Below are 25093 nucleotides of genomic sequence, written 5' to 3'. Positions count from 1 at the left end.
TTGTGGAAAAGTAGGCTGACCTCCAATCCAAAGGTTTGAATCTTAGGAATTGTGTTTTCCATGTCTGCCAATTCACCAAGCTATTAACTGGATCTGAAAGCTTAAATATTTGTGTGGAAAGCTTTGTACTGATGAATTTTGTTGCATTGTTTGATTGTTGACAGGCACTGCAAGTTGTTTATCTTTTTCAATGTGGTAGAATATTATTCGGATTTTATACTCCTTGTACCACAATTGTAGTGCTGTTTTTGACTTTTCGAGATTGTTGATGTGGTTCTAAAATTTAAAAAATGCCTCTGCTGTCTAAATGCTGTTTTCACTGTAAAGTCAGATTTCCTTTACCAATATGGGGCAGCATGGTAGCTCAGTGGTTAGCACTGCAGCCTCACAGCACCAGGGACCTGGGTTCAGTTCCAGCCTCGGGCAGCTGTCTGTGCAGAGTTTACACGTTCTCCCTGTATCTGCATGGGTTTCCTCCGGGTGCTCTAGTTTCCTCCCACATTCCAAAGATGTGTAGGCTTGGTGGATTGGCCATGCTAAATTGCCCATAGCAATTCAGGGGGATGGGCCTGTTTCCACACCATAGGGATTTAATGAATATGGTGTCTTCATAGAGATGAATGAAGATACTCCTTTGACAAGATGGCTGAAGGATTTCCAAAGAATCAGTGGGTAGAAACTCAATAAGATTCAATTAGTTTTTTGACTATATTAAAGGTATCTGCAGTGACGCTGTTCACGGTGGGTTTTTTCAGTGTCCAAATAGTTTTATGCCAAATTCGACACAACATAATCATATCCATGCTCTTTTTCTTTATCCAATTCTTCATATATAAATTAATTAAATTAATAAAACTTCTTAGCCATCAAATAAAAAATTGAATTTGACATTCAAACTGCAAAATAGTAAAGATTTCACTAGGGCCCTGATACTTTGAATTGTTTCTTCCTTCCAACCTTTCTTCCTTTTCTCAATTGATGTTCTTTAAGCCTGTATCTGAAGACTTACCTTAACTTGCTGCTGTTAAATTTGTCATTGAGTAAATAGTTCCAAAATTTGTCAAGTAACTGTTATAAATCTTAACTCTGCTCCTCAGTCCAGCTTTGGAGCTTTTTTTGACCCTCCCCTTATTGAAGGGATTGAATCTGCTTTAGCTGGTCCACTAATTGGTTCCTTTTTACAGATTTCTTCCCTTAGCTGCTAGGGGCCTTTTACTGTTCTCACTGCTTTTTAAAAACTTGTTTCTCCTATTACTGACTGGAAAGTATTTCTGAGGCTTCAAATGTTCTCATGGTTTTGCTGAGTTTTCTGGTCAGAGATGTTTCCTTCTCAGTGCTGTTCAGCTCTGTGGTTTTGCTATCTGCTGTTAAAGCTGTAACAGTGACTTCTTCAAAAAAACTACTTTTGAATTATTCTCTGCTCCAAACAATCTCAAGTCTGATTTGTGATCATCACTGCTGCCACAATTTTCTAAGCAGTATATTACTGAATCCCTACAGCATGGAAACAGGCCATTCAGCCTAACAAGTCCACACCACCACTCTGAAGAGCATCCCACCCAGACCGAATCCCCTACCCCTACATTTCCCATGTCTAACCCACCCAACCTAAACATCCCTGGGCACTATGGGCAAATAAGCATTGCCAATCCACCTACCCTACACATCTTTGGACTGTGGGAGGAAATCAGAGCACCCGGAGGAAACCTACACAGTCACAGGGAGATTGTGCAAACTCCACACAGATGGTCACCTGAGGCTGGAATTGAACCCAGGTCCCTGGCACTGTGAGGCAGCAATGTTAACCACTGAGCCACTGTGCCACCTGTCACTGTCATCAGCTTTATTCATGTGGGTTTAATGCCACACAACGAATTTGTGTTTAAGACAGACTGATTGAGGAACAAGCAAGGTGGAGAGCTGTCTTCAGGCTCAGACTTCAAAGTAATACTATATGTTATATATGGATGCTCATACTGCTATATATGATAATCACTGAAATATCATGACTTGATCTTATTAGATAAGGACTAAACTATCTTTTTTGTGTGTTCCTGTTCATGTGTCCTTAAGACCCTCTATAGTTCTAGTCTATTGTGGTGTAGTTTTTATGTGTGATATTTATGCTCAGTGATGTGCAGCTCTAGGACATCATCACAATGTTGCTCCATGGTCCTGAAGCCTTTACACAACTCTTCCTAATGTAAATCTACAGTCTCAGCAAAACTGTACCAATCAGTGTTTTAATCTTCTTCTAATGCATGCCACTAAGCGCAGATACCTGCTGTAAAAATGGATTACCCTTTCATTCCAAAAGCTCTAATGGCTGCCGCTCTGAAGTTTCAATGTTCAGAGTCTTCCTTTGTTCCCTGTCTCTGTCTTTCTGTCTCTCAATATTTCATAAAGTAATTATCACTCCAGGAGAGAGCAAGATGGAGGGCTCAGAAGACAAATAAACCAGAGACATTGCGCCAAATACCACCAGAAGCACTGAGAATATCTGGGGAGTAACATTCCAGCTGCCCCTTAAAGTTCACTAATATGTTTTAAGAACGAGAAGCTGCCATCCCTACCTGGTGCAGACAACATGTGCTGCTGTTATAAAACATACCCATGAGAGATGTGAATGAAGAGAAGGCCGTGCAGCCCCTCGAACCTGCCCTGCCATTTGATAAGATTGTGACTTATCTGATTGAGGCCAAACACCACACTCTGACCTACTCCCAATGACCTTTGAATCCCTTGTTGGTCAAGATTCTGTCTTCCTCTGCCTTATGTGTTGGAGTTTTGACAGAATAACGAGAAATTGTTTCCAATGGCTGAGTGATCACTGACCAGAGTGCAGAGATTTGAGGTGATTGACTTAATAACTATGAGATAAGCCTTTCCTTTTAACACAACAAATATTTTGAACCCAGAATGCACTGCCTGATAGGGTGTGGAAAAAGATTCAATAGTGATCTTCAAAAGGGGAAAAAAATTGCAGGGATCTTGGGCAAGAGCCATCTCATGGAAGTAACTAGATTGCACATTGAAGGAGCCAGAACAGTTTTGATGGAACAAATGGTCTCGTTCTGAGCTGTACTATTCCATAATTTTATGACTCAGAATGCCCTCAGCACTAGCAAAGATAGGGAATAAGTGACAGCATTGCTCATATCCAATGAATGTTTTCTTAAAGTGAGAAGAATTATAGCAAATGAGACAATTTAACCGTTATGTCTTGAATTTCTATCACTGTGCTCATTATATCAGTGACAAGCGTCCACTCCTGGAATTCAAATGACAGCCTAATGATCAACAATCATCATTCAAACCATTAGAACTAAATTGTTCCACCCACAGTTTAATTTATGATGGTGAACTGCACAAAACACATGTTTTTCACATCACTGCATTCTGCTTACTGTGAAGTTTCTGCTAATTGATTTTTTTTTAGAAAACAGGATGGTAGGAGAAAAGGCATTTTAAAGCATGTTGCCCAATTTTGCATTATTTTTCAGCGCTGATTACAGAAAAAAAATCATAATCTGGTGCAATAACTGAGATAGTCCAGCCTAGTTTAAATATGGCTTAGTGAGAGTTCAATTGTCACATACAGCACTGATGATATGAAGGAATAGGAGATTAGGATTAAAAGGAAGATCCACCTTCAAGAAAGCCTTTGGCTCCCTCCCAAGCAAATTATTTCAGTATTTCATCATCGCAAGCACAAAACAATTATTTGCTTTTATGATGTAAAGGTTTCTGTTATGTCTGCAACTTCACCAGTTATCTCTGCAATTCGCCTCATTATGCATGCATTGTACCTCTGTGGTGCCTTGCTGACACTACCATGAGCTCAGCGATGGCTGAAGTACTGACCACTGCGAGATTCCCAGTGCCATATTTAAAGCCCAGCCATGTGCTAAGTCAAGCACTGCCTGCCAAAAGGTGCCCTTTGCCCTGTTCCCCCAACTCATCAGTATTCATCACATCCTCTCTTTGTCTGCTCCAGTTATACCTGGCACATTATGCCGGGGTTGTGTGGCCCACTCCATTGGGATTGTTTTTCACCCAGCCCCAGACTGATCCAAGCATCAGCAGCTCATCTTCAGGAGGACCATTGCCTACTCCACGATGGCTCTGATCCAAAGAATGGGCTGCACTGAATCTACACTTGACCTCAATCAAGGGATTGTGTAGCACAACCATTAGCTGTGTTTGCAGCGAGTAGGCCATATCTCCCAGTAACCGTCCTTATAAGGCATCCAGCCCTTGAAACAACAGGAACATGAGAGTTCTCAGGGATATAGGCGCATGGCAGCTTCCAGGGTACCCAGTGTAGACTTCTAAGATGTGGTACCAATGATCATAGATAACTTGTACATTGATGGAATGGAATGCTTTTCTATTGATTCAGTCTGCTGTGTTATAATAGCATGTGTTCACCATGATGTGCATACAGTCTATTGCACCCTGCACCTTGGGGGAAAGCCAGCTATATCAGCAAAGACTACTGCCTGGGCTGCAGCTCTGAGCTTATCACAGCGAAACAAGATGAACTGGTGTGATCTAGCACAAATTGTATTGATAACAACCTTGATACCCTTCTCGGTTGAGGATTGAGAGATCTCACGCAGGCTCCCTGTGGATCATTGGAAACAGCCAGATACATGAGCATTAAACACATCTGACTGCTTGACGACCATTGAGAAAAAAATGCCCATTCGCTCCTTCAAGTCATGGGTCCAGCAATTAACACAGATCTGTGCCATGTCCCGGGACATCCTTAGCCTGTAGCAGTGAAGCGTCTTGCTCATCTGGGGGAAATGGCATCGAGCATGATAGATTCTGGGCATCCTGTACCTCCTCCTCATCCTGAGGGCACATTTAGCTGTAATTTCTTCATGTGGAGGCTGTTCAGCAGCTGCTGAAGGTTGCTGCTGCTCCTGGGCTTGATGGCACATCTGTCTCTCCTCCATTTCTCTGCACCTTCACAGCAACAGCAACAATGACCCCTGCTGTGCCTGGATCCATTGGTTATGCTTCTAATGAACTCGTGTGGACAGTATCAGAAACAGAACTGCCATTCGGTCGAAGCACATACAGTGTGTTTGCCACAGACGTTGCTGGCACATGGTGGGGGCGTGAGATTGATGTAGCACAGTGCTATACAGCAACATGTCCAACCATTTGACTGATCACTGCTGACGACCATGTCTAGTGCCTGTCCAATGCCAACATCTGTGTAGGGGGGAGGGGCAGGCAGTCTTGGAGCGTAACCTGAGATGTTAGAGACTACAATCCAAGATGGTGGCTAGGAGGATTTAGCACTGAACGGGACCCACCACGTACCATTCTGACTTTTACATTGGAAATTCCCACTCTCCGACATGTGGGAGAATAGGAAACTGCAAATCAATGAGGCAAGATTGACATGTAAACTAATGCAACTAGGCCTCTTGCCTGTTGACATTCTCATCGCACTGTTCAAGACTTAGTCACAGAATCATGTTTTGTCAACATTGAGGACCTCAGTTTTCTGAACTCACCTTATGTTCCCGACTGGCTCACCATCTCATTCAGGGGCTAGACAATGTTCAGCCCTTAGTTTCCCTTCTCTCTTCAACTTTCATTCAAATATATAAGAACATGTCTGGTTTTTCAACACAGCCAACATACCATTAATACCCTCCCCCATCACCAGTAGGAAGAAAGCTGAACAGGGAATTAAAGCTGATAAATGCCTGAAAGCTGATGTAAGTTTGGCATGCAAACACCTACTTTGGATTTAGCTCTGGTGGAATTTGCAAGGAGGTGAGAGGAAGGGAGGGAAACTGCTCTTGAGAGGTGGGCCAATAATTTAAATGTGTCAATGAGGCTGCACATTTTAGGTTTTAGCTGATTAATCAGCTGCAAACTAGATTTCCCAGAGCTTGGGATATCCCACAGCTAAAGAGACACAAGAACTGTTGGCCTCTTGTGGGACTACTTGTGGGTCAGGAAAAGCAGGAATTCTACCATCACTGGGCAACTGTCCTCTTTCGCCAGACTGTCCTCCCTCCACTCAATCTGCCCCCAGCCTTGATCTCTCAACCAATACCCACCCCCTCTGATTTTACTTGGGGTCTCACTCCTCGTGATCCTAGTCACCATCCCCGCACCACAATCTGTCAATGTGATTCTGTGATTTCTGTTTCCCAATAATCTCCACCTCTGCAATTTGCCTTCTACAACCATGTCTTCTCCTCTACCTCCATCCTTCCTCTATCCCTCCCTCTTCTCTGGCCTTCAAGTTGTAACCATTGTACCACAGGCCATGCTGCCAGATAGTCTGTCATTCTGCCTTTGGCTATCGGACAAGAAATGGAGAAAACATTAATATTTTAGGTTTATTTAACCAGGGACTCCTGGTGATTTCAGGTAGTATACCTTATTACCTCTACCATAAACATTGGGGCCTATATATGGTGTGAATTATGCTGTCCATCCTCTCCACCTCACCCTATAGTCCTATACAACATTTCCCTTCTCTTTTGAATGTGCACCACCCTTTTCGGCAATGCGGTCACTACAGATTTCCAAGACAAAAAAGAAGTCCTCAGTCTCTTCAGTTTGTTTGCGAATTGCTTTAAATCTGTGTCCTCAGTTTACTAAAGATGAAGTTATTATGGTCTCAGAGGACCACTCTCTCATCAGAGAGAGACGACTAGTGGCAGTTTATCCACACTTCAGGTGAGGTTGAGAAAGTGGGATTTTGGTAGTGACCTCAGTCAATATTGGAATCGAATGTTGTTGGCATCACTGTTTATTACAAACCAGCAATCCAGCCAACTCAGCGAACTGACCTTTTATTAACATCCTCTGCGACTAAAACAAATTTCTTCTTATTTGCGCTCTCAAAACCATTTGTGATTTTCATGGGTACGTTTGTTTTAAGGTGTCCAGCATTAATTGTAGCGTTATTTTAGGGACACAGTAAAATCATTAGGCAAAGGACCCTGTACACTTAGGCATATAAATATATATAAACAATAATAATAAAATATATATGAACTAGACACTAATGGAGAAGGTGAAGGCTTTCCCGAAATTGCTCTGTTTTACAATTGTCTGTTTCATGTATATTTCCAGCTCCAGAGGTGGTTGGACGACAGAAATATGGACGACCAGTTGACTGCTGGGCCATTGGAGTGATCATGTACATACTGTACGTATGAATTCTTCTGGGCTCAGGATTATAGGAGTGTTGGGGAATCAGTTTTTAACATTCTGCTTACTTTCAGGTCTATGAAAATTTCCATGTACATTCCATAATGGCCCATGCATTAACATTTAAACCATCAATATCACAAATTACATTTTGTCTACTGAGCACCTCTATCCTAACCTTTAATGGATCAAACCAATTTTATTAAGAAAGCATTCAACATGTCAATCTAGAATAGATAATGTGAGAGTTGTGTACATTGAATGCTCCCACAGAACAGAGGGAGAGTTGTGTTAAATTGTTCCTGTTAGAATGTACTCAGCAACACATTGCTTCATTAGAAGGATGTTAGACATATATTTAGGTAAATTTGAAAAGAAAGACAAGGACAGAAAATAGACAAGTGGTTCTCCTTTTTCCTAACACAGATCAGAGGTTGTAGAATACAAAATTTGACAATGAGTATTATGAAAGACTGTAAAAGAACATACAAGTAGGGCAGCTAAAATATGTAGATATCAGCAGGATGGACAGCTATGTGGAACATGTAGTTCCAGTGCACAAGAATAGGAAGGAATATGTTTCCAAAATGTGATGCCCTACATTCAAAAAGGTTGTTCACAGATATTGGGCAAGAACACATAATAACTACACGCAATAGATGTAGTACCCAAGGAACCACTGCCTATTAAAAAATGGACTGAATAAAATTGAGGACAAACTACTTCCTTTAATTCACAGATCATCATCCTAATAAGACTCTGATAGCAGAGGTTGGAGGCTAAGATGAGAGGATTTTTTAAATTAAGGGAGCTGGTGGCATAGTGGTCATGTCACTGGGTTAGTAATCCAAAGGCCTAGTTAATGTTCTATGTTTGAAATCTGCAATTAAGAGCTAGTTTAATAGTGACTATGTACCCACTGTAGATAATTGTTTAAAAAAAAACCCAACGGGTTCATTAATGTCCCTTAGGGAAGGAAATCTTCTGTGTTTTTATTCGTTCACGGGATAAGGGCATCGCTGGCTAGGCAGCATTTGTTGCCCATCCCTAATTGCCCAGAGGGCAGTTCAGAGTCAACCACATTGCTGTGGGTCTGGAGTCACATGTAGGCCAGAACAGATAAGGAAGGCAGTTTCCTTCCCTAAAGGGCATTAGTGAACCAGATGGGTTTTGAAGACAATCAACAATGGATTCACGGTCATCATTAGATTGTTAATTCCAGATATTTATCGAATTCAAATTCCACCATCTGCCATGGCGGGATTCAAACTGGGGTCCCCAGAACATTATCTGGGTCTCCGGATTAATAGTCCAGCAATAATGTCCTTACCTGGTCTGGGCCTATATATTACTCCAGACCCACAGCAATGCAGTTGGATCTAAACTTATCCCTAAAATGGCCGAACAAACCAATCATTTTCAAGGGAAATGACAGACGGGCAACAAATGATGGCTTTGCCAGTGTTGCCACTATCTCTTCAAATAGAAAACAAAATCTTAATTTATGAACATACAAATTAGAAATCAGTAGGCCAATTGACCTCTCAAGCCTACACCATCATTTAATACGAGCGCAACCGATCTGATTGTGGCCTCAAACACCATTTTCCTGTGGATTCCCAGCAAACTTTGAATCCATTGTTGGGCAAGAATCTATCTCACTGCCTTTAGAGTATTTAATGACCCTGCTTCCACTGTTTTCTGGGGAACAGAGTTTCTTTGACTCATGATACCCTGAAAGAGTGTGAGAGATATAAGAACAATGCTTAAATTTTGGACTGTTTAGTCCTTTCTCTTTGGCAATTGCTCCAACAAAGAGGATCAAGTTTAGGTGTTTCAATTTAAAAGGTAAGTAGGCTGAAGGAGTTTGCTGAGTGTAATCACAGCAATATTGACAATGGAGAAATCAGTGATAGGGATAAGGAACAGTGCCAGAGGTAGATAGGCATCCTGGAAAATCCCAGAAGTGGGACTATAAGCTGCACAGCCCAGAAGTGCTATTGAGTGGTAGGAAAGGATAATGTCCTGGTTTGATTTGCTTCTTGTCTGGTTATGTATTACATCAAGGAAACCGGTGAACAGGAAAAATAAACAGCATCTATTAAACAGAGCTCAGCATTAATGCAATTAATGAAGCAGCTTGCTTGGAAAATTCAAATTAGACATTCCCTTAATAACAAGTCAGCAACATCTTTTTATCAATTCCTATTTGGATGCTTCAACAAAGCACCAGTTGACAGTTTATTCCAAAAGATGGCATGAACTACATTACGTGATAGTCTGTTCCAAGCTGTTTGGCAATCAGCATGCCAGCTTCTGATAGCAACCTGTTCCAATCAGATCCATGTTCACTGTCTCAGGTGGCAGCTAACAGCTCTAAGTGTCAAGAACTTTGTCTTCAGATTCGCTTACTCACACTCAGCTGTTGAAAGTCGAGCTGTTCCTGGAGCATCTCTTTTAATGCAGTAATTTACTCATCTCTCGTGAATTCTGCTCTCCCTGAGTAATGCTGGGAGGCACTGCAAGGTTTGCAACCGACTCAATATTTGGGCCTTGTCACACAGCTCACAGGATACAGGAGTGCTGCCAAGTAACCAAATGTCAGGAGGAAGGAAACATACAAACATAGAAAATGGAGCAGGAGTAGGCTCTTCAACCCTTTGAACCTGCTCTGCCATTCAAATGATCATGGATGATCACCCAACATAGGCCGTTGTTCCCACTTTCACCCCCAGCCTTTAATCCCTATAGCCTTAAGAGCTGTAGCTAAGCTCTTCTTGAAAACATTCAATGTGCTGGCTTCAATCGCTTTCTGTGACAAAGAATTCCACAGGCTTATCAATCTCTCGGTGAAGAAATTCCTCCTCATGTCAGTCCTAAATGACCTACCTGATGTCCTTAGTTTGGCACCCCAGTCATCAGGAACATCCTTCCTGTGTCTTATTAGAATGTTATAGGTTTCTTCAAGATCCTCCCCCATCATTCTTCTAAACCTCAGTAACTATAGTCCAAACCGATCCAGTCTATCTTCATACATCAATCCTGCCAATCCAAGAAGCAATCTGGTAAATCTTTGTTGCACTCCCTCCATAGCCAGAACATCTTTCCCAGGTAAGGAAAACAATGTTGCACGCGATAGTCCAGACATCTCGCCAAAGCCCTGTTCAATTGCAGCAAGGCATCCCTGGTCCTACACTCGAATCCTCTCACTAGGAAAGCCAGCATAGAATTTGCCTTCTTCACCTGCATGCTTTTTTTCAACTGGTACACAAGAACACTCAGGTCTCACTGCACCTCCCCCTTTCCCAACTTATCACCATTCACAGTGCCAAGGCTGTAAGTGTATCCTGTTTGAAGCTGAGGTAGAATAGGTAGCATGATTAAATGAGAGCACAAACCATTCAGTTTAAAATCTTGACTGAATGAAGCATAGATTGTAGGAGTGAAATGTTTCTCCCCTCTCTCTCTCCTCCTGTCTCTCCTTCTGTCAATTGTACGGATCTCAGTCGAAATAAGAACTAAGCAATTCCAAAGCAGGTTCCTACTAAGGAAGACAAAAATGACTGCTGTTGGTAAACTGAGCATCTCACTCAAGCAATTCATATGGATGGCCCATGTGGGAAGAGCAACTATCACATCAGGATGTTTTTCCAAGTCTGATGTTAAGATTCATTGCTCATTCTCACATAGTTCCAGTGTTATCTGCTGTCTAAGCATAGATTGCTGACAAAGTGGTACTGAAGTAGAATCAACAATTTTCTGTCATGAACATTTGACATGGTTCTCTAATGTCCTTTAGGGAAGGAAATCTGCTGACCTAGTCTAGCCTCCATGTGACTTCAGACTCACAGTGATGTCACTGACTCTTAACTGTCCTCTGGACAATAAATACCGGCCAAGCCAACAACACCCACATCCAATGGCACTGTTGTGTACCATCTATCATGATGTGCTACAGCAACTCAGCAAGGCTCTTTTGACAGCACTTTCCAAAACTGCAATCTCAACCATCTAGAAGGACAAGGGCCACACATCAGTTGGAACACCACCTCGTGCAGTTTTCCCTCCACACACTTTACTGAGTCGGAACTATATCACAGTTCCTTACCATCACTGGTTGGAGCTTCCTTCCGAATGGCACTGTGGGTATTCCTACAAAATATACCATCTGCAATATCTCAATTGAACCTGCGTCCACCACACTTCCAGGCAGAGCGTTCTAGATCCATACCGCTGTGACGTAAAACTCTTAACCTTACATTTGCTTCTTTTGAAAATCACTTTAAATCTGTGCCCTCTCATTCGTAATCCTTTTATGAACAGGAACAGCTTCTTCCTATCTAATTTGTCCAAATCCATCATGCCACTAAATCTTAGTCGCGAGCTAGATGTTGGTCAGGTCACTGGGGAGACATTTCCTGCAGTTCTTTGAAGAGAGCCTTATATTCAGCGAAAGAACAGGATGGGGACCTCAGTTTAAAATCCTGTCTGCAGTCTGGTAGCACTTCCTTGCTATTGCGTTTAAGTGATGGCCTAGATTATTGTACTGAAATCCTGCTGTAAATCTTGCCTGGAGTTTTAGATTTGAATCTGCCTGATGGAAACTGAATCCTTTAGAGTCAAAGTTGCTCTTCTAATCCACAATTTTTCCCTCAGGTTATCAGGGAACCCACCTTTTTATGATGAAAACGATGATGAAGATTATGAAAACCATGACAAGAACTTATTCCGAAAAATCCTAGCTGGGGACTATGAGTTTGATTCTCCATACTGGGATGACATTTCAGAAGCTGGTAAGCAGTAAATTGGTGCTTTACAATATTGGAACAGAGCAGACCATTCAGTCCCTTTCAGCCTGTTCTGTATACTGTTCCATTTATTTTCCTCAACTTCTGTATCCCTCGAAATCCTCACTGAAGTTTTATTGATGTCAGCCTCAAAGCTCCCTCATTAGGATCTTTTGATGGTGAAAACTCCAGATTTCTACTACCCTTTAAATGTTTATTATTTGCAGTGCGCAACCAAACTTTTCAAACCTCTTGATAAATTTAGATTGTCTCCCTTAAGATTTAAAGAAATAAATCTCAGAACTGAAATTATCAAATATAAGAATTGTTTACAAATTTCAACCAGTGAAGACAGTGTTGCTACAGGGAAGCAAGTTGTCTTTGGACCTAATAATCCAGAATCCCAGGTTGATGTTCTGGAGACGTGGGTTCAATTCTGATAATGGCAGATGGTGAATTCAATAAAAATATGGAACAACAAAAACCTAGCATCAATTCTTGTAAAAATCCACCTGGTTCACTAATGTCCTTTAGGGAAGGAAATCTGCTAGCCTAGTCTAGCCTACATGTGATTTCAGAACCACAGTGAAGTGGCTGACTCTTAACTGTCCTCTGAACAATAAATACTGGCCTAGCCAGCAACACCCACATCCAATGTATGAAGAAAATGCTGGATTTGGCTGAAATTTAAATGCCATCCAGAGATCTCATATTTTGATAGAACCATTCAAACCTCAAAAGTACTCAACAGCCTCCTGAAATGTCGTCATTGCTGTTAAGAGGCCAAACATGACATTCAGTTCATCTACGAGAGTAAGGACTCCTGGCTAGCTGAATGCTCAGTTAATCTGATTCTGGTTGAGAATTACTGTTGTGGGTTATGCCGATAAAGGGCATTTATGGGTTAATCCTTGTTGAAAAGCCTTCAAACCTGGGAAAATAGTATCAGTGGGTAGGCAGTCAGTATACTACACTGTGGAACAATGCTGCAGGAGGTGGCTGTTGGAAATCTAAAAGACTTAGTGGTTGCTATAGAACTGGTTATTGACTCATTTGAGGAACCAGTGGTATTATTGGTTGAAAATGAGGATATGTTTTCAATGCATATTGTGCATTTAAGAGAATCATCAAGAATAGAGCGACAGAGGGGCTCTGTTAAAAAAAAGTATTATTTACTTTCATAAATCAATATCTTGGATTTGAGCCTGAGTCTGATCTGCCACCTTCAGTATCATTTCAAAGTTCATCGTAGGATGAAGCCTTTCAATCACCAAATCTTGGTTTCCAGCCCCCTCTATTGGAAACTCTAAACACTGAAGGAATATTCAACCATTAGTTTTTTTGCCTCCTGGAAAGTCATGACATGAGAGGGAATGTCTTTGAAGGTGGTCGCAACTTCACCACTTCCCTGGAAGTGCAGAAGAAGCGTCATGTACTCACAAAGCTGCACATTTCTAGCAAAGTTAGGGCAAATGAACAGAAAGATTTCTGGCCCAACTTCCAATGCCTGAAGATTGGAAGGCCACAACTTTGAGGTAACCTTCAAGATATTTTTTTTCTTGAGTAGTAGCATTGTTTCTTCATTCTTCGTGTTATTCGTTTGTGATTCATTAACTCTACATAATCAACCCTACCAATTGTCGATAAACACCACATTAGTGAAATTAACCAGGAGCTGTTTCATTAATTCTAGTATCTGGTGGCAGCTAAATTACCCAAACAAAGTGCTGTCCACAAGTGAATCACGGTTAAAAGGCAAGTTATTAGATTATGGTGCACAAATGCGATTAAGCCACCAGGTCTGTGGAGAGAGAAATGGAGTTAACATTTCGGATCTGTGACCATTCATCGGAACTGAGAAAAGTTAAAAATATGATGCAATTTGAGCAAGTGAGAAAGAACAAAAGGTAAGGTCTGTCATAGAGTGAAGGCCACGAGAGTTTAAATGACAATAGCTCTCATGGCGCAGGACACGGTGCAAAAGGAGGTGTACATGACAGGATCCTGAATAGCTGATATCTGAAAGCAAAGGGATAAAAGAATGAGAGAGAAAAAAAAACTGGGAACAAAGGTTACAATCTAAAAGTGTTGGAGTCTAGAAGGCTGCAAAGTTTCTGAAGAAAGGTGAGCTTTTGTTCCTCAAGCTTGCGTTGAATTTCACTAGAATATTATAGTGGACCAAGGATAGAAAAGTCAGAGTGAGAGCAATAGGCACATTTTACAAAGTTACAAGCAAGTGGAACAAATAAATCACTATTTTGACTGAATGGGATATGGACCTCAGTAGTTAAGAAGAGAGGAAAAAGGGAGCAGTTGCATGGACTAGTGCTGTAGACATAGGGCTTTTTTCTGGAGGGTGTGCTGTGACATGGGGGAGAGTTGACTGAGGCCAAGGACAGAAGATCATGGAGGAAACAGTCCCGTTGAAACATTAAGAAGAGGCTACTAGGGTAGAAGGTGAGAACAAAGAAAGTCCTATTGTACTTCTGGGATGGGAAGTGGTAAGAGTCAAGCTCCACAAAATAGAAGTCGAGAGCTCTGTCAACAATGATGGGAGGGAATCTTCAGTTGAGGAAAAAGGAAGATATATTCAATGTGTTAGTATGGAAAGTTGCATCACCTGAACAGTTGGAGAAGCTGAAAGAATGGAGAATCCTCACCAGAAGCAGGTTGTAAGGATGTCAATCAAGATGGCTATGTTTGTCAATGATGAATTTTATTTCAACAGTTTCCATTATAAATATAATGAGGACAGTCTCGCAAACAAAGTTGACATAAGGAAGTAAGGCTTTGCAATGTCCATTTTTAAAGATGTTGTATTTCTAACCAGCAAAAGATTTGGTGAGTCGTTTGATGGAGGTTGACCAGGACACAAGGATAACAGCTCAAGAAGCCATAAACCATGAATGGTAAGCTGGAACTAAGACTGGATAAGCAAGAGGAAAATCATGTAAATGCTGAAAATATGAAACTAAAACAAAACCTGCTGGAAATACTCAACAACTGAGTAACAGAGCTAACATTTCATGCTGAAATGATTTGCTGAAAGGTCATTTCAGTATGAACCATTCAACAGAATCTTTTCTCACTGGTGATGAGCTTGAGAGCAGGAGGGACATTTAACAGGATAGTAATGTACCTGAACCCTCAACCAGTTTTGCCAGAAATTAAGTTCTCGGTGGGAAATGCCCTTCCTGCCCTCTGCCATCAATTGATGCTCTTGTGGTCAGTTAAGGACCAGTTAAGGGCCTTCTGCTGCCACCACTGAGATAACTCCAGCTGTAAGCAAGACTGTCACCATTAGATGTGCACAACAAGGTCAAACTGTGTGGCCACTTGTTACCTCAGAGTTTAGGATGGGGGTGCTGTTGGCGGTCCCTTGATCAAAGGCAATGTGTGCAACTTTGGGAAGAGGGTGTCCCTGCCAGGAGACACCTCCCTGGCCCTTGGGGGCAGAACAGAAAGTGAACATGAAGTCCTGTAACTACCCCCACATTACATTTGGCCTGGGTCCTTTGTGACTCTGGGATTTGGCAGAGGGGCTGGGGTCCTTCGGGCAACAGTCTTCCCTGTGGTGCGCACCTCTCTCTAAAGACACCGAGAGGACTTCAGGACACCATGTGTTCCCTATCCATTGACATGGGGTAGCAGCCTTTTCAGTGGTGCTGCTGAGCACTAAGACTTGTCAGACTCTAACTGTACAGCAACTCCCGTGTGGAAGGACCTAGGTTCTTGATTCCATGGAAAGATCTGCTGGTGGCCTCACCTTTTCAGCATGTGGTTGCTCATGCTGTCCCAAGATGAGGCACCATGGGTCTCTCACCATCTCTCCAGTCAACAGGTGAGACCCCCGACACCTCTGTCAGAATCTTCTTTTCTCTCCACAGTTACTGACCAAGCTATTGAGTTTTTGCATTTTCTTTTTGTTTGGATAAGCAAAGTCTGTCAAAATACTCCAATTTGTTTCCAAGTGTCTTCTCTCCTTCCCCATACAGGATTTCAGGAAACGCAGCTTCAGACAAGAACATCAAGGATGGTGTCTGTGCTCAAATTGAGAAAAACTTCGCCAAAGCGAAATGGAAGGTACTTGAAGTAAATACCATTTTTCCTGGCTTTAACTGTTGTTATGTGATCACATCATTGTTATAGATGTTTGTGTCTGCAGTGGAGTATGTTCTCATCTTCTGCACTCAACCCACTTGACTTGTACATCATTTTCAATGCAATAAGATAGTGACTTAAACTATACTAGAAACTTGAAATGAACAATGCAGAGGGTGGTGCGTGTATAGAATGAGCTGCCAGAGGAAGTGGTGGAGGCTGGTACAGTTACAACATTTAAAAGGCATCTGGATGGCTATATGAATAGGAAGGGTTTACAGGGATATGAGCCAAGTGCTAGTAAATGGAAGTAGATTAATTTAGCCTATCTGGTCAGCATGGACGAGTTAGACCGAAAGATCTGTTTCTGTGCAGTACATCTCTATGACTCTAATGATAGTGGGACTTATAAAATGAAGAACACATGCTCCATATTGTTTATTTTCATAATGTAATTCATTACTGTAGGTGTGCTGCATTAGGGGGATTTACAATCCTTCAGTTAAAACAGGAAACTTGTTAGGTTGGTTCACAAGAAGTCCATTCAGCCCATTGAGTCTGCAGCACTCCTCTGAAAAGCATCCCACCCCCTCACCCCAACCCTGTAACCCTGCATTTCCCATGGCTAATCCACCTAGCCTGTACATCCCTGGACACAATGTGCAACATAGCATGACCAATCCACCTAACCTGCACATCTTTGAACTGTGAACTGTGCCAGATAACCCAGAGGAAACTCACACAAACATGGGGAGAATTTCACACAGACAGTCACTCAAGGTTGGAATCAAACCTGGGCCCCTGGTGCAGTGAAGCAGCAGTGCTAACCACTGAGCCACCATGCCACCCACTGGTTTAGATGGATTTTTTCTTCCTTCATTCACTTGTTGTTGGTGTCACTAGAAAAACCAACATTAGCAAAGCTGTTTGAGCATTTTAATCAGATTTTAAAATCAACCACACTGCTGTGGGTCTGAAGTCACTTTTGGACCAGAACATTCAATTTCCTTCCCAGAATGATATTAATGAACCAGTTGAGTTTGCTAAGTAAATCTTTCAGTTTCATGATGACCACTATGATGTTAATTTTGTTTTAATTCCATATTTATTTATTTAATGGAGTTTAAATTTCACAGCTTTCAATGGTAGGTTTTGAACACACATCTCCAAATCATTAGTTTAGTCCTCTGAATTGCTAGCTCAGTAACATAATCATTAGGTTTATCTTAACTCTAAATAATTCAATGATGGTTGTTGAAAATCCGATTTCACAAATTCAGGGGATCCTCCTGATAACAGAGGAATAGATAGGATAGAAGCAGGGAGCTTTTTTCCATTGGCAGGAGAAACTAGAACTAGGGGGCATAGCCACAAAATAACAGGGAGCAGATTTAGAACTGAATTGAGGAGGAACTTCTTCACCTAAAGGGTTGCGAATCTGTGGAATTCCTTGCCCAGTGAAGCAGTTGCGGCTATCTCACTGAATGTGTTTAAGGCAAAGCTAGATAGATTTTTGAACAGTAAAGGAATTAAGGGTTAGGGTGAGCAGGTGGGTAACTGGAGCAGGTTCCACAAAAAGATCAGCCATGATCTTATTGAATGGTGGGACAGGCTTGATGGGTCAGGTGGCTCATATTTCTTATGTTCTTATGATATTCCAGCCAATATTCTCACTTCACCTGTACTATCAGAAATGACAATGAGAATTGGACATTCGTCTCAATGTTTTCTTGTCTTGTTAGTCCTCCCAAAAGCATCATCTCGTATTTTTCAAGATTAAATTCTATTTGCCACTCTTCAACCTATCTGACAAGCCTATCTCATAGATCATAGAATCCCTACAGTGTGGAAACAGGCCATTCAGCCCAACAAGTCCACACCACCCCTTTGAAGGGCATCGCACCCAGACCCATTCCCCATGTCTAACCCACCTAACCTAAATATCCTGGGCACTACGGGCAATTTAGCATGGGCAATCCACCTACCCTGCACATCTTTGGACTGTGGGAGGAAACACACACCGACATGGGGAAGAATATGCAAACTCTACACAGACAGTTGCCCGAGACTGGAATCGAACCCGGGTCCCTGGTGCTGTGAGCCACCATGCCACCCATCTGTATTGTCCTGTAATCCTGCAGAGGGCAGTCATTGAAAGGCATCCAGCTACCTTTGCCTGTCCCACAGCGATTGCCCTGTAAATACAATTCCCTAATCTGCATCCCACCTTTACTCACCTGAATCTCAGGATCCAGCCAGTGATCTCTGAAGCACTACCAGCAGAAGCTACTGCTTTTGGTGGCACTGTCTCAGACAGGCCTGTAGCTCTCAGCAAATGGATTTTCTGCCACTAGTGTCCTTAATCCCAGGGAGGCCTAACACTGGACCGTTAATTTGAGGTCTCCCATGGAAATGACGCATATTTCCCACCAGCTCTTGAACCAGTGGTCAGGCCTTGCAATAAAGCTTACCCACTGAGTTAATACAGTGATCTGCTGAGCATGTGATGCATTGTGCAAAAAAAAAAGTTCAGGCACAGATATTTTGACAGAATAAAGAGCAGATTGTAGATATGAAATTCACTCATCCAAGTTCACTGATGACCTGGAATATGTTCATTAGATCATATGCAGTAATAATGGGAGGAGTTCATGACAGCACTAAAACCTTGGAACATCAGAGGGCAATGTAATCATAGTAACAGCATAGTCAGTAGAGACTGAAAACATTTTGCTGTTATTCTGTGTGTATCCATGAACCTTTGATGTCCTGTGATTTAGCAGTAGCATGCATGGAATCATAGAATCCCTAAAGTGTGAAAGCAAGCCATTCAGCCCATTGAGTTTCCAAACAGCATCCCACCCAGACTCACCCCGTAACACTGTCTGTATTCCCCATGACTAATCTACGTTATGGGCAATTTAGCATGGCCAATCCACCTAATCTGCACAGTGGGAGGAAACTGGAGCACCCAGATACACAGAGAATGTGCAAACTCCAGTCACCTGAGGGTGGAATCGAACTCAAGTGCCTGGTGATGTGAGGCAACAGCACTAACCACTGAGCCACCATGCCACACCATGCCACACCATACCAAATAAAGGAGGCATAGGTAGGATTAGAATAAACAGCACAAGTGAGATGATGTACTCAAAGTCTTACACATGGAAACAGACCCTTGATCCAACTCATCCATGCTGACCGAGTTTCCCAAACTAAACTAGACCCATTTGTCTGCATTTATCCCATATCCCTCTAAACCCTTCCTATTCATGCAGCTGTCCAAATGTCTGTTAAGTGCTGTTACTGTACCTTCATCTCACATCAGAATCTTATCATGTGAATACACATATTGGTTATGGATGGAGACCATAAGATGTAGGAGCAGAAGTGGGCCATTCAGCCCTTTGAATCTGGTCTGCCATTCAATGCGAGAGTGGCTGACAATCCTCAACTACACTTTCTTGCCTCTTCCTCATAACTTTTGATTACTTTACCGATTAAAGGTGTCTGTCGCAGGTCCATTGAAGATTTTATAACCGCTGAGCGTTCATTCTGTCGTTTAAAGCAATAAAGGGAATTAAAACAAGAAAGCAGTCCAATCTGCGGACACTCTACCAATCAATCAGTCAATCTATCATTCATTCATTCATCCACAATGCCCGTACCTCTTGCCCTTTCCCTTTTTACTTTTTGTTCTGTCTCTCTGACGTGCAGAAAGCAGTGAGGGTAACGACGATCATGAAACGCCTGCGGGCACCTGAGCAAAGTGAGACAGGCAACAAATCGCCAGCAGCAGTGCCCGCTCCATCGGGCGAAGCTGAGAACAAGTCAGCGAGCGGCACTGCGGCGTCGCCCAGCCAGGCAGACAACTCCGCGAAGGTCGGCGTGACAGCGGAGACCTCCCCCCGGTGTAATGGAGAGGCAGTCAGTCCCCACAAATCCGCTGCCGAAGCGTGGGAAGGACAAAATGGCTGAAACCGTCATCGCTTGCACAGAGAACTTATTGTACAAAGTTTTAAAAAAAAAGTTTCACATTTTTAAAAGTTATAAGAGTGGAAGGCATGATCAAACGGATCATTCACATTAACAAGAAAATTAAATAAATTGAAGCATCATACAGATTCGATAATTGCCGTAGTTAGTTCCAGTGGGGCATGTGTTAAAAAGTCTGTGAGATTTTGAAGCAATAATTGGCATATGTGAATACTATCTTGGCCAAAGCGAATCTAGGATGAGTAACTTGGAGGGAGTGCTGTAGCCAAAGCCTAAATCTGCCTGTCATCTTTTTTTGCCCACAGTGTATCCACATAGTACACGTCTAGGCTATTATTCTTTTCAATCATTTTACATAGGAGGAGAAAAGAACTACTTTAATTGCAGTTTTTTGTTTAAAACCACAGATTATACTTGTTCCCCTCTGTGGTGCCCCTGCTCTGGACTGTATGGGTGGGTAGATCTTATTAAAATGTTTTAATATCAGGCTGTCCTTTCTTTAGTGGAGCTGACACCCTAAGCTCTTGCAGCTCATTTTTCAGTTTCTCACAGAATCACAGAATTATTATGGTGCAGAAGGAGGCTGTTCGGTCCATCGTGGGCAACGTTCTCCTTCTGACCCGGAGCTTTTACGTGTCGGGAAATGGCAAGGCTCTGCTCGCGATTTTCAGTCCACTGAAATTTACGGGCCGGCTATGCTCGTGACTTCCCGATCTCCCCAGCTAACCAGCTGGCCCCTGGTGCTCTTGGTCAGCATCACACCAGTAGGATCCCTAAAGTGTCTAGCATGGGAACTGCGCTGTCAGACATGTCGGCCTGGAGATCCCTCCCGCCAAAGCCGTGAACCCAGTTCCAATGGGCTGCTAAATCAATGGAGCATTCCAAATCCCGCAGCTCCCCTATCCAGCAGAACTTTTGTAGCTGTCAGAGCTTTTCACACTGTATTGCAGAGTTTAGTTTACATACAATACATCTCCATTGCCAGCGAATGAATCAGCACATTTCTTCTGTTAATTATATTATTCTTCATTTCGATGCTCAATGTATTCCATTTAAGACAGAAATTTGGGGTCCTCAAATTGGGTTTCCTAATCATGTCCAGTATTGGAGTTGCAGGTGTAACACTTAATTGGTCACTATACAGTCCACATGTCTCTTTAAGCCACATCCTGCATTTCAGATTTTGCAGAAAAAAATGTTGTTGGCAGATATTCTATGATAGAAAATGCACGTATTTTGAAAGCTTTGGGGTGCAGAGGAAGGGCATTCAGTTTTTCATGGTGTGAACTTCATAGGATGGTAATGGTAAGCATTATTTTAAGCAAAGCTTTTACTTTTGTGTATAAATTTCTAGACAGCTTCTTTGGGAATATTCCAAAAACTGCCTGTCTGTTGGTGCCCTGGCACAGATTCATCACACACAAATTAGAAGCCGTTTGGAATTATGTATATAGCCAGGTGACAAACTACGGAAACTTTCAAATGACAACAAAAAAGTTTAAATTGTTTAAAAAAAGGCTAAATTTGTAACAATGTGTATGTATTTGGAAATATATTTGTTAAGAGATTAAAATATCTGTGGCAGAAATGTGCAGAGTCTTCTGTGCTGTGAAGAAAATAAGATGCACAGAGGAAGGCTGTTGCATGTGGGCGACTTGTAATATGTACATGTAGTTGCATGCTTGTAGTTCTTACGCTTATATTTTGTCACACTAACATGGTGGGGTTAACATGGTGTAATTTCTTGTGCTGTAACATGTAAAATAATCAAGTCAATTTAAAAAGATGGTTTGAAAATTGGTGAAGATGTTTAGACTGCTAATTTACGCAACTACACTTTAAAGAAAAGGTTTTTGACTCTTAAGAAAATAAAGAAAATTTTAAAACATGTCTTTTCTTCCCGTGCTATATTTTAGCCAAGCACATATACTTCCCTTCTTCATACCTGTGCTTTCTTCACCTATCTTTGTTTCTAATGCTTCCTTGGTCAGAATGAATTGCATAGGTTGACGCTCATAAAATATCAAGAAAAATGCCATCTTGGCCTCCAAGCAGACTAACCATAGATATTTACAATCAGGCATTTGTAAAGCCCACCTCCTCACTCCCATTACAATATTTTTCAACTTCTGTGGTTATGCAGAAACTGCAACACAAATCATCATTATCTTTGTCTGCTTTTGTGCAGACTTTAGGAGGTCAAAGAGTACAATCACCTTTGGAGATGACAGGTCCTGGGAACTTCTAGGTATCTACACTAAGAAATTACATCTTTCACCACAAAGTATGGAATATTGCCACTTCTGTGCATTGTTTCTCAAAATCTTATTAGAATGTAATTTATGGTCCTCAATGTTTCTGTTTCTGCTGGCAGTGACCCGTGGATGTGGTGTAGTTCCACTGGAGCTGTCCTTTTGTAAACATTCTTCCCTGTGTGATCCCGGCAGTGATGGTCAATAGCAATATAGTTATGGGATCAATGAAGTTGGACCCAACATTGCTATTATCTGTCATCCGGATGGGTTGTCTCCTGATCATCAGTAGAAACCCAGGCTCCTATTTACTTTCTGAGTTCTGAGGAAGGGTTACTGGACCCAAAACATTAACTCTAGTTTCTCCTTCACAGATGCTGCCAGACCTGCTGAGCTTTTCCAGCAACTTTGTTTTTGCCCCTATTTACGTCCTCTCCTCTGGCTCAGGGTGCTAATTGTTGCAATCTCAATGTCATTTTGATTGAGATTAGTTCACTCATGACAGACCCTGAGAATGAACCAACAGTTCTGCTTCATATTGCTATCATTTATTTAAAATAAAATGGTTGTAGTATGAAGGAGAATGGGTGCAGACCAGGAAGATTAATGGTTCATTCCCAGGAGATGTGCCCTGGATTAACACATATCAGTCAAATTGGCAGTAAGAGCTCAACGTTTCAAAATTAAATTGCAAAAATAAATAAGCCGACTTGTTTTTATTTTGTATAAGAATTTTTTGTATGTGCTTGGGGTGGATGAGGGAGGATTGTGACTGCCAGCTTATTTCATGATATCTGCACATCAATTATGTATCAGAGTCCACAAAGTTCCAGAACAAATGCAACCCTTTGAAGCAGTGCTGACGCCAGAATACAATTCCCAATGTAATGGGTGAGAAACACCTAACTTTAAACTGTTCAGTAAATTTATAAAATGTAGATATTTTCAAATCAACCTGTTCATTCTGGAGCGGGTGGGAATTGAACCTTACTCAGAGGTCATAAGACCCCTATTCATAAAGGATAGTCTTAAGTTAATCAACTATCAGTCTGAATAAGAGAATTTTGAGATGTTTCCTTAACACAAGGAAGGGTAGCATTAATATTGCAGTTTTGTAGTTATCAAGATTGAGAAAAGTTAACTTACAAAACAGAATTTGAAGTGAGCTAAAGAGTGTTGCTTATGTTGCTTTAGCACTTGGTTTTCCTTTCATTTGCCATTGGGAACCTTAAACTGATGTCAAGCAGTCCTGGGATGAAAGCTTCAGTTTTGCTTAAACGGAAGATTGTATTGGTGGTAGATTTGCAATATTAATACCAGCGAGAGGAGTGAAATCTGGTATGTAGGGAACTAAAGATCTCAATGTTAAGAACAGACATTTTGAGAGTGTTTACAGGGCTCCTTCTGGAGTGCTGAAGCATTTTATCTGTGCTCAAGTAAATATATCACCAGGTGAAATTCTCACAGACACAGGAAAGGGAACTTAAAACAATATCTAAAGCTCCAGCAAGTTTTCAACTATCCTACTGTAGCGAACCAAGTCCTACAGATGATCTAATCATCATTTTTCTATGCAGCTAAAAGGCAAGACTTTTTTTTACCTTACATTTTAATGTAAACAAAGTTAATTTAAATAAGTCCATAGACATAAAGCAGAAGTAGGCCATTGGATCCATCACATCTGCTCCAACATTCAGTGGGATCATGGCTGCTGACCTAATAATCCTCCATTTTCCTACCTTTTCCCTATGACTCTTGACACAATAATTAGAGATCCACTTGTCTCAGCCTTAAACATACTTAATTACCCAGCCTCTACGGCCCTCTGCAATAAAGGATTCCACAGATTCACAACCCTCAGAGAAAGAATTCCTCATCTCTGTCATAAATGGACAATTCCTGACAGTGAGGTTACACTCTCTGGTTCTAGACTCTCCCATACAGAGAAACAACCTTCCTGCATCTGATCTGTTGAAACCCCAAAGAATCTGATATGTTTCAATAAGGTGATCTCCCATTCTTCTAAATTCCAATGAGTATAGTCTCAAATCTCCTCAACCTCTCTTCACAGGAAAACCCCTCCATACCCAGGATCAACCTAGTGAACCTTCTCTGGATTACCTCCAATAATGGCATATGTTCCTTAGATGAGGGACCCAAAACTGTTTACAGTCTTCTAGGTGTCATCTAACTAGTCGTTTGTATAGTTTTACTGAAGCTTCCCTATTTTAATATTCCATTCCTTTGAAATTAAGGTCAACATTTCATTTTCCTTCCCTATTATCCACAGAACTTGGATGTTAGCTTTTTGCAATTGATTCACAAGAACTCCTAAACCCCTCTGTGCTGCAATTTCTGGCAATCTTTCTCCATTTAAAAAAACATTCGGCTCCTCTATTATTCCTGCAAAGTGCATAATCTTACGCTTACCTACATTATTACTCCATCTACTATTATTTTGTTCACTCAATTAACTGTCTATATCCCTCTGTAGTTTCTTTGTCTCTCTGTATTCTCAACATTTGCCTTCCCACCTATTTATTTTTGTGTCACCAGCAAACCTGGCAATTGTCCGAGGCAACAAGGTGCAGGGCTGGATGAACACAGCAGGCCAAGCAGCGTCATAGGAGCAGAAAGGCTGACGTTTCGGGCCTAGACCCTTCATCAGATCACCCTTCTGATGAAGGGTCTAGCCCCGAAACGTCAGCCTTTCTGTTCCTATGATGCTGCTTGGCCTGCTGTGTTCATCCAGCCCTGCACCTT

General features: G+C 41.7%; 1 protein-coding gene across 1 annotated transcript in view; it reads left to right on the top strand.

The window, feature by feature from the left end:
* camkva (CaM kinase-like vesicle-associated a) overlaps positions 1 to 21906 on the top strand; it is a 124242-nt gene extending 102336 nt beyond the window's left edge. The window contains exons 6-10 of the mRNA XM_048606688.1: positions 7117 to 7192; positions 11851 to 11987; positions 14812 to 14890; positions 15977 to 16064; positions 19800 to 21906. Of these exons, the coding sequence (XP_048462645.1) occupies positions 7117 to 7192; positions 11851 to 11987; positions 14812 to 14890; positions 15977 to 16064; positions 19800 to 20060 (641 nt within the window). The 3' untranslated portion in view covers positions 20061 to 21906. The remainder of the gene's footprint in view (positions 1 to 7116; positions 7193 to 11850; positions 11988 to 14811; positions 14891 to 15976; positions 16065 to 19799) is intronic.
* The last annotated feature ends 3187 nt before the right edge of the window (positions 21907 to 25093 follow it).

Source organism: Rhincodon typus, chromosome 16 (genome assembly GCF_021869965.1).
Source record: "Rhincodon typus isolate 14 chromosome 16, sRhiTyp1.1, whole genome shotgun sequence".
Classification (NCBI taxonomy): Eukaryota; Metazoa; Chordata; class Chondrichthyes; order Orectolobiformes; family Rhincodontidae; genus Rhincodon; species Rhincodon typus.
This window is presented reverse-complemented; position numbering and strand designations above follow the sequence as displayed.